Source organism: Urocitellus parryii, chromosome 1 (genome assembly GCF_045843805.1).
Source record: "Urocitellus parryii isolate mUroPar1 chromosome 1, mUroPar1.hap1, whole genome shotgun sequence".
Taxonomy (NCBI): Eukaryota; Metazoa; Chordata; class Mammalia; order Rodentia; family Sciuridae; genus Urocitellus; species Urocitellus parryii.
This window is the reverse complement of record NC_135531.1, coordinates 254,408,289-254,419,008: the sequence shown is the minus strand read 5'-3', so window position 1 is coordinate 254,419,008 and position 10,720 is coordinate 254,408,289. Positions and strand designations below refer to the sequence as shown.

Sequence of the window (10,720 nt, the reverse complement as noted above, 5' to 3'; positions counted from 1 at the left end):
TGATGAAAATTCTTGAGAATCTCCGTGCCCATACCTGCTTCTTGGGGAGCTCTGTTTGTGACAGTTGTTCTTTCGTCTTGACCTTTGCCTGGCTGCTATTTTTCAACATTGCTATGGGGACTACTGAATGTGAGCAAGAGTGAGCAGGCCCAGGCCCACCTATTCATTAGACTCCCCAAACCATCCAGTGGTGGGTGAAAACCAAGACTCCGATGTTTTACTGACTGAATAAAGCTTTATTTTTAATGCAAAATAAAACAAGAAAAATTTATATACTCATATATAATAACATCCAAAATGTTTTTTTTTCCCCCCTGTGGTACAAATGAGATAATCTTAAAAAGTTTGTCAAGAATTCAGTCTTCACCCCCATATGCCAAAATATGATTTCACATAATTTAAATGTATGAACAGACTTGGTAATCATAAAAGCACAGGAAACACTAGAAAAAGTGATGGTATAAACAACAGGTTTTGTTTTATGTCCTGGCAGTAAACAGCGCCATGGATGAACAGAACATTTTCTGAAGAACCGAGTTAGGAGACAGGCTAGAAGAGTCTTTGAGGGTTGGTTCACTTCCTATTCTGAGCTCAGCAGCCAAAGCCCACCTTTGAAAGTCAGATTGTGTGTAATTCTGTCACTATTTAAGGACATGAAGGAGAAAGAACTTCACTTAGAAGTCGTGGCTGCATGTGAGATTCTAGGCTTATTTTAGATATCTAACTTTTTTCTCCTTTTATTATCAGAAAGGTGACTTTGTAGGAAGATCTTATGGAGACTCCCCTCTCTGCTCTCATTGTGGCATAGTTTCCTCTTAAGTCAGTATGAACTGAGAGTGCAGAGAAATCCTCTCGTGGCTATTTCTGAATCCAGCTTTCTCCTGCCTAATTGCATGAAGTCCGGACTTTGTGTTGCTCATGGACTCGGGGAGCAGTCGGGTGTCTACCCAATTTAACACCAATTTGAAGGGAATTCATCGTGGGTCTCAGAATTTAATGCCAAGAGGAACTTTACAGACTTGAATTCCTTTAAATACCAAACTTTCCAGATCTCTTTACTCCCCTGAAACTCTATGATGTTCCTCCAAAGAAAATAAATGCTGCGGTTACAGGTTAGGAAAAATAAGCACCCTTTCTAGGCATGATCTCTGTGCATATCAGGGAACAGAGAAAGAACTTCCCTGTCCTTCTGAATTATCAGAAGGTAGGTTAGATTAAAGATTTGCATGATTCTGTAGAAGAGGTAATGGGTCATGTTTTAATTTTATTTATTTGGTAGCAAAAGTAAAGTTGGAGTGAAGTTTCAAATCTCCTCTATCAGGGAGTGTGCATGGGGCTTCTTCATGGTGACAGCAGATCTCTGGATCTCTACCATGCCATCAACACATATGTACCCAAGGATAATGAGCCTCAGAATAACATTTTCCAATTCTTGTTTGGTACTAAATCATGATTTAAGAAAACGTTTGTTTCTGAGCTTTCCTCTCATCCACTAATTTGATATTGTAAGGAAACAATTTAAACCAAGAGGGATAGTGCCACAGCCTACTTGCATGATGGATTAACAAAATATTGTGTTTTTCTTGTGGAGGACCAAATTCTCCTACATTTAAAGGTTTTCAATGGTCTACTTTTTTTTTGTCTTTCTAGTCTGGCAAAAAAAAAAAAAGGAGAAAAATATGGCTCCTTAAAATATCTCATGACAAAAAGCCAAACATCATTTTGAGTCCTCAATGACCAGATCCACACCATGTGGGTGTATGCAGACAGGTGTGTTGGTCGGAATGCCACTCTATCCCATGGGGGCTATTAGAGTTCTATGCCACAAGGGGACACCTGATAGAATATTCCCAAGGCCATAAATACACTGGGAACTATTTGTGGTTCCTGGGCACCTACTGATTATAGCCGGGGCGTCTAGGCACTCTAAACAGTGTTCTCCTGAACGCTGGGAAGAGTTCTGTAACCTCTGGGAGGTGGCGACTGGAGGGGCAGTAGATAGGCATGTATGAAGCTTACATTTGAGTGGTTCTTAATTGTTGCTTGGCTTGATGGAGCCTCTGTCACAAATACAATGTTAGTTTCTTTAGGGCAGGATCAAATGGAGCGTGTGTTATACATCAAGCAAGAAAAGATAACTGTTATAATCTATTTTTTTTTGTTATTGTTCACTTCCATAGTACCTTCACATCACTGACTGCCCCTCAGGATTAGCAGTTATTTTATTGACTGTGTACAAGACGAAGCCATGCTTTGAAGCTCCTGCTCCCGAACCTGTGTGCAGGAGGAATTATGTGCCCAAGGTGGCACCACTGGGGTAAAAACATGGCATTCTGACTGCAGGGGCCACTTCTCCAAGACACAGAGTGTTCACCTTGCACCCCCTGGCTGTACTGCAGGTGACATCAAGAGAAGCCTTCTGGAGTGGCTATGTCCAGTAGTCTACAGATATTTGATTAAAATGTGGAATATCCCAAAGAGTTGACTTTTAATGCTTCAAAACAAGTGACATTTCCCTCTTCTTATTGTTGTTGTATTTAAAGTTGACTTAGCTTAAAGGTAGCATTCAGCACCCTGCACTCACCTGCACCACATCTTCAGGTGAGCAGGGCCAGGGAGTCTCAACCTTCTTGAACAAATTGCAGACAATTTAAGGGGACCTGCCTTGAGACAGATGACAGAGGACAAAAAAAAAACCCAACTGGACTGTCTGTTCTTCAGAGGCCACCGTAATTGTGGTTTGGAAAATGCTAGCTCTCAAAGTCCAGTAACTAACACTCCTTAGGTCTCAAACCAGAAGTTGTTTCATTCTTGGTAACAAAATTCTATTTTAAATTAAAAAAAAAGACTAAACTGGGACAGATGGATACTCTATGTTTTCAATAATACTATAATTTATTAGATCCTGTCAGTTGGAGGTATTCTACTCTCAGCCAAAATATGTCTAAATTGAAAGACTTTTTTGGGGGGGAGGGAATGAAGAAAGAATTAAAAAGTCTTAAAAGTATTTTAACCTCACTGTGCCATTCAACGGCTGCTTCCCAGTTTTGCTGTTTCTCAATCTTTTTGCTTGGGTTCTCCTTTGGGTCATGTTGTAAGTTTTAGATGCTCTGATTTTATAGAAACCAGAAATAGAAAATAGCTACAAAGCTCAAAAGAGACTGGGATGGGTTTGGTCTCCTTGAGGATCTTAGAGGGCAGGTTTTCAGCTTTTCAAAGTCATAAGACCTTCATGTCTCAGTGGAGACCTTGTCCATGCCCTGACTTTTGTTAATGAAATAAAGAAGATGCAGATTGATTTAATCACACGACTCTCCTCTTCCCCTCTGCTTCATTCACCAAACTTTTCAGAAAGCATTTTTGTCTTCCATATTGGTAATCTCCATATTGGTAATCCCACATGTTTGAAAACACACACACACACACACAAACACACACAATCATTCATGTCCATCTACTACCTGCTGGTGGCCAATTTCCAAAGGCTACAGTCAGCTCCTCCCTGTCCTTGAGAGCAGATGGGTACTGTTTGGCACTGAGTCTAGAATTGGCATCCCTAGGGCATTGTTTCCCATGCAACCCAACCAGCGGGCTTTCACCCTCAAGTGAGAGCTTTAAAGTAGAGGCTCCAGTTTAAAAAAAAAAAAATTAAAGCCAGGAGATTTGGGGATGATTCTGAAACCAGCTATCTCCGAGCTTTGGTGCCTGGGATGTGGGAGGCAGGAAGGTGAGGACCCTGGGAGTGTCAGTGCTCATCACCTGACCACTGGTCCTTGGAATATATTCCTTCCAGGAGCTCCGACTAGCCTTGCACATCTTCCCAGGACACTAATACTGTATTCACATTTACCGACTTTGATATCAACAGCAAGGAAGCATGTGAGATGTTTACATTAAGGGAGTGAGATCAGGAACCTGAGAAAGGTTATTAAGAAATGTAGTCTTCCTCTGGGTAGAAAAAAAATTTCAAGAAGGTCACTGGGCATGTGTGCTGATGCTTCTTTCTTGATGAAAAAAACTACTTAGTAAACTGATCCCCACCTCTGCAGCCTCAACTCTGCCCCTCTTCAGGCAGCAGGGTTCCAATAAAGGGGTCGGAGGCCCAGCCTCTGAATGGGTAGTGCTGCTGGCAGAGACGACCTCTGTATTGCCAGTTCTACGGGGATGGGGGTGCACGTTGGCTGGGCTGTCTAGCCAGAGGGCCACCATGGAGTCAATCTTATCATGAGTTACTTATTTAGTTGCTCCTATCTCTGAACTGACCAATTCTGAAAGCCTTTCAAGTATTAGGAAGTATCGCTTTTATGACCCCATCCTTCCTCTTCCTTCTGAATCCACCCTCACCCTAAAACCCCCTGTGCTTTCTTTTCCCTTCTGATTAGCAGTCAAGTGTTTCAAACTCGATGAGAAAATGCTAATCTGTGCCATGGAGGAGTCAAACAGGAAGAAGGCCTCAGTGTCTAGGAAGGGCAGAGGCTGGGCTAGATGTCCCCCCTGCTGGGCTGCTCATCTCAGTGGCACTCAGCTATACGGCTGCCGTCATGGGGTTCTTCTGCCTGGGATCCTGGGTTCGGTAGGGGTACTGGTCGGGGCTTCCACCTCTCGGGCCCGCTCTGCCCATTTCTTGGTAGGCTGGCACTCTTGGGTGCTGAGGAGGGGATGGTGGAACATCTTGCCGGAAGGGTCCTTTGTGCTGGGGGGCAGGCGGGGGTGCGTAATAGTGAGGGTAGCGGAGATCTGCCACCCTCAGATCGGTGGGGCGTGAATAGCTCCCCTTGGGAGGATGCCCGGGATGAAGCCCTGGGTAGTAGGGAAGATCCCTTTCTTTGTAGAGCCCTCGGGGTGCTGCTGTCAGATAATCGGCAGGGTCTGCTGGACCTCCCCTGGAAAGAGAAGAAGAGATGCACATTAGCGGCTGCCAAGGCGGCTCCCCAGCTGAAGACCATATCCCGCAGTCTCCTGGACATTTTGCTGTAGCCAGGGACTCGGCCTGACCAATGGGATGTGAGCAGGAGTGACAGCTCACTGAAAAACAAGAGTGGGAAACTTCCCTTCTTTTCTTCTTGGCTGTTGGAGCAGCCATTTTAGACCTTAAGGCGATAACCAGGTGCTGAGGAAGACAGAGAAACAAGAGGCGAAGCCCGAGTCCTCAACACAGCAGGGCCACCCTGTCAGCCAGGTCCTTTTACACCTGAACAGGTACTTGTGAGAGAAACACCATTCTGTCTGGTTTATACTCTCTTGTGTTGGCCTTTCTCACAGTAACTGAACTAGTGTCCTAAAGGAGGCAGTGAGCTTGGCTCGCTTAAGCCTGGGACCATTAGATCCTTCTGGTTTTTGCATGGAAGAAGCCTGTCTCTCCTATCAAGTGAAATAAGCCAATCCCCCCAAACCAAAGGCCAAATGTTCTCTCTGATGTGTAGATGCTAACACAATAAGGGGGGAGGGGGATAGACAAAGGGGAGTGGATTAGACAAAGGGGAATGAAGGGAAGGGAGGGCAGATGAGAATAGGAAAGACAGTAGAATGAATCAGACATACTTTCTTATGTTTATAAATGAATAAATGATCTGTGTAACTCCACAGTTCAACCACAGAATGGAATCCAAATTAGAATAAGTTTTACTCCATGTATGTATAATATATCAAAATACACCTACTGTCATGTATATCTGAAAAGGAAGAAATAATAATAATAATAACAACAACAACAACAACAACAACAACAACAACCTGTCTCAGAAATGGTAGCAGAAACATACAGGTGACTTGGAGTTACAAAGTCCCCATGAACTGCGCCTGCTTTCCTTCTAGATCTGGGAGGTGCTCTTTCAATGGGCTGTGGTCCTGGCCTATCTCTGGTGGCTGCTGTCACAGCCCTGGGTGGATTAGCATGCCCTCCCCTCTACAGTCCCTAGGAAAAGTCCCGACCAGGGCTGAGAAATGCCCACTCAGAACTCTGATAAAAAATAATTAATTCCACTACAAAGTCAAGAAGTTCCACCCAACCAGTAGTAGGGTGGAAAAATTGAAACCAGCTGTAAGCCACCCTGTGTAATGGGCAGGCACACAGAGGTCCAGGGCAAGAATAAACACTAACAGGAAGCGGCCCTGTCTGGATCTGTCTATTGAAGACAAGAAGCATCTTCTGATCCGATCGCTACAACCGAAGCGATGTGTCTCTAGACAATGTGCAGATGACGGCATCTTGTCTAGCCTGGGGATAAAGGCATGACTTCTGTTCGCAGCTCTGAAAGTCCCATAAACGGGGCTCATATTCACCACCATTCACCTTCCACTTTTACTACTCCCCCTTTTATGATTTTTTTCAAAAAAGAAAACCAGCAACAATATTAATTAATGAAAAGCTCTCCAATGTCAGAGTACAGACTTGAAAGAAATGACTTGAAAGAAAGTGAGTGCACCGTGCCTGTGGTTAATCAGGCACTGTCAATGAGGGTCAAAATCACCCTGTAATCTGCAGAGCTGCTAAAACAGCCCCGTCCTTCCTCAAATCAATGAAGATTTGACAAGCCCTGAGCATGGGCACATGTGGAAAGCAGCCCATGGACACGTCGGTAAGGCTGAACAATAGTCTTTTCCTTCTACTTTTTTTTTTGCGTCTTAATTTGGCTATGTATAATGATGAAAGATAGATGCTTGAGCTTTGGGGTAATTTAGTTAGTGAGAGTTTTCAGATAAAAAAAATTAAACTGTTTATGTACAAGTTATTATAGCATCAGCTGCTATTATTCAGTGCAGTTTGCTTTGCTCTATTTTAAATTGCCCATGACAAATAGACCACAGATACATCATCTGTCACTCCAGTCCTGGGAAATAAAGGAGCTAGGCTTCACCTTTCCTTTCCTTGAGAATTTTATTTTTGGTTTAGAAAATTTCCAGCACTCATTATATCTTTTATCATAAGGATTGTTAAAGCTCCTGCCACCCCTGCGCATTTCTATTTCCTTTTGGCTCAAGTTGGAGATTTTGGAAACACTTGAAAAAAAAAAAATCCGTAACCTGTGCTTTCTCTCAAAATCTACTGAAGGTATTGCTCTACATGAAGTGAAACATGTGGATTTTCTGCACTTATTTTAAGCCCTTAGGATAAATCACTGACATTTGCAACACACAAACATTATCTGCCTTCAAATGAACATACAACCCAAACTCCCTCCGGACTCTCTTAGCATGAATGTTTCCTGTTTAAAATGGGAAGAGTGAAAGGAAGAATTCCAGGCCTTGGACTTTTAGGGTCCTGTTCTCTCCCTAGAGATTTTTTCTCTTTTAAAACACACCATTACAAAAGGCAGGCATGCTTTTTTAAAAATTTTTGAAGAGACAATCCAGACCAACTGGTGACGGGGCAGAAGCCACCCTGAACAACTCCACAGTGGCACAGACAGCATGCACGAGGGGATGGTTGCTATCTCATCTCCCACACCTCGCCCCTCCAACTCTCCCTGCGAGGACAAGGGAGGCTTCCCATGCACAGAGAGGGCGACCTCCAGATAGTTCTGTGGTCCCAGGTGGCTTCCTCTGAGGGAAGACTGTGTGTCTGAGAGCTGATTCCATGTGGCAGAAACCAAGGGAGAGAGCTGGGCTCTGTCAAGAAACGAAACCCTGGAGATTGTCCTTTTCTGTAGAACTCATTAGAGCAGTTATCATTTTTATTTTTTTCAGATAAAAGAAAAACAATGAGTTGGTCTATAAAAGCACTGTTTAAGGTTCAAAGAGTGTTAGAAGAATTTTTTTTTCCCTTGGGGTATGTGTGTGCTGTGCTTGTTCATGGTAACTTTTTTTTTTTTTTGCTAAAAAATGAGCATTTCCTATAGACTTCTGATAGAATGTGGAGGTTCTGGTGTATATTATCGTGTGTGTGTGTTCATGTGCGTACACACATATCACACTTGAAGGAATTTTTAAGTTTCAGAAAATTCTAAACCTTTTATTATACATGTTAATTCATTAATTGTACAAATTAATGGGTGTGATTGGGACATTTCCATACAAGCTTATATCATATTTCAATTATGTCTACCATCCCTACTGCTCTCTCTCATCCCCTACCTCAACCTGTCTCCACCACTTTTAATTCCTCTTTTACTTTCAGGTCATTTCAATTTTTTTAAAAAGTCTCCACATATGAGAGAAAATATGCAATCCTTATTTTTCTGTGCTTGGCTTATTTTGCTTAACATAATCACTTCCAGTTCTATCCATTTTCCTGCAAATGACATGCTTTCATTCTTCTTTCTGGCTAAATAATATTCCATTGTGTACATATGCTGCATTTTAAAAGAACAAATTTTAAACAGGAAAAAGAAACCCTCCTTATTAACTACAGAACTTGGTAAAGGAAGAAGAAGGAGCTGAAGTTTTTTGCTTTGTTAATCTAAAGTTTCCCTTTTCACAGTCTCTTTTCCTGTGTAAAATGTAATGTTTGCAGGAAAGCACAGGGTCAATCCACTCCATGTCCCAGGCAGTGCTGACCCAGGGGCTGATGCTTTGTGCTGTGGACCCACCTTAGAAACCTAGGGCAGAATTCTCAGGAGACTAGGATTAAAAGTGGACCCAAGTAGCTAATGTGTCAGTACTTGAAGACCCCTCATTTTTCACATGACCTGTTGAACCTTATTTGTATGTGTTATTTTTCTTAAAAAAAAGTTCCAATTTAAAATCTCAAACAGAAAACATATTTACTTTAAGGAAAGAGAAACAAATCCATATCTTTCCCCCCCAACTGTTTAAAGGAACTATCATGAAAATACTTATCTTTCAAATTTTTTGGCTTCTTTTTATTTTTAAATAGGCTCATTTGTGGGACCCAGAGGATTTAGATTTTGCTTGGAAAACTCATAGAAATTATCTCAGGCCTGTCCTTAATCACATTGAGGCATGTGATAATGAATGTTAACCCTAACCAAGCCCAAATGTAAAAAACTATGTCTTATTCACATGGAAAGCAATAATAAAGATTGTTGTCTTTACGCGTGGTTTTCCTGATTTTGCCATTGTACTATGCTATTTTTTTCACTGAGTGAAAAAAGAAGCTGGAATCAGGGTCTAAACTGGCTAGACAGCAGCCCTGGTCCTGAAGATCACCTAATTTCATGAAAGGCTGGAAGCCCCTGCATTGGCTAATAGGATCCCTTTTGGAGAAAGGGCCTGGTGTTGGATGGCAGAGTCGCTGGCAAACTTTTTGGTAGGAGTGAGCTGACTCCTCTCACGGGAGTAGAGGGAGGGACGTGGATGATGTTGAATCCTCCCATCTCTACACCATCCGCCCCGTCAATTGCAAAGAAAGCTTTTCCCTCAGCTCTCACCCACGTGGTCATTCTCACCTGCCTTTCACCTGCCTGCAATTCCCACACTGGAGCCTGGGCATCTGGAAGGCAGGCCCCAGATCTCAGGAGTCTAGATCTCCTTGGAGCTCAGCACAGGGCTTTGTAGTAGTAGATGCAGCATGGATATATGTTGGATTCGTTTAAGAGAAAATCCACAAACATACAAGAGGCTTAGATGAGGGACAGAGGTGGGAAGAGACCCAACAGAAGACTCGTTAGGAGCCAGAGACTGATGATGGTCGAAGTTAGACTGATTTCTGAGTACAGAGGAAAGAAGGGTAGGGGGAAATAGTGGCCCAAATAAAGGCTGGCTTGGGTCCAATATTAAAAGACTATAAACTTTATTAGAGTAGAGGTTATTTATCTCATTCACCAGGAATAAAATTATATTGTTTTGTCTCTGTTGTCTTGAAACATAGTATGTGCTCAATAAATCTTGGACTGGAATTTAATTATCTTGACTTACCAGTGAGGTCAGCGTGACTAACGGGTGCACAGAAAATTGAAATTCCACATCATGCACAACCACAAGGATGGGATCTAAATTAGAATATTTTATGTATGTAGAATATACAAAATATTTTATGTATGTAGAATATATCAAAATACACTCTACTGGTCATATATATCTAAAAAGACTAAATGAAAAAAAGAACTCTCAAAAATTAAAAAAAAAAGAAAATTGAGAGCTATGTCAACTCAGAATTAAATATATACCAGGTTTACTCAGGGCAGGTTAAGTATATTTATTCAAGAATCAGTTAAGAAATGTTTTTAAGGTGTTTCAGCAAAGAAATTTCCTTTGCTTCTGTCATAAACACAGTAATCTGGGAGCATTTTAATATATGTGTTTCAAAATACAGTAGAGTACAGGGTTTCACATAAAGGGCCCAGGGAGACACTGTCAACGTACGGTGTGATCCTCACAATCCCAAGTACCCAGTGTAAGAGTTGACGAACACAAACCAGGGGTGGAGGTGATATCCAGTTCTCCTCTGTCCCAGCGCCAGCCCACCTCTTCCTCACAGGAACACCCATGATGGATGACTTTAATAGAAGCCACACGTGCCCCAGAGAGGCAGAATCCAGGACTATGCAAACTTTTCTACCACTTGCTGTAACTCAGCTTTTCCTCCCACTCAAGACAGAACCAGGGAATTCAGAGACCGGAGCTGCATTACTGACAGGGAAAACCTGAGACTGCAGTAACTCATTAAAACAAATATTTGTAATCATCGGTTCTTCGCCAGCACTCTGCAACCCAGAGCTGACCAAGGTGCACCGATCTTCCATGAGGTTGAATTTAAGAACCATGGCTGTATCTCATCTAAGGAGATCCTTTTAGGAGGAGGAAGGAAAGATGATGCTGA

The 10,720-nt window shown here is 42.3% G+C and overlaps 1 protein-coding gene across 2 annotated transcripts in view; it reads right to left on the bottom strand.

Annotated features, from left to right (window-relative positions):
* Nucleotides 1-286: 286 nt before the first annotated feature.
* Pard3b (par-3 family cell polarity regulator beta) overlaps nucleotides 287-10,720 on the bottom strand; it is a 986,773-nt gene continuing 976,339 nt past the window's right edge. For both annotated transcript variants that reach the window (XM_077803361.1, XM_077803362.1), the window contains one exon: nucleotides 287-4,883. In XM_077803361.1, the coding sequence (XP_077659487.1) occupies nucleotides 4,526-4,883 (358 nt within the window). In that variant the 3' untranslated portion in view covers nucleotides 287-4,525. The remainder of the gene's footprint in view (nucleotides 4,884-10,720) is intronic.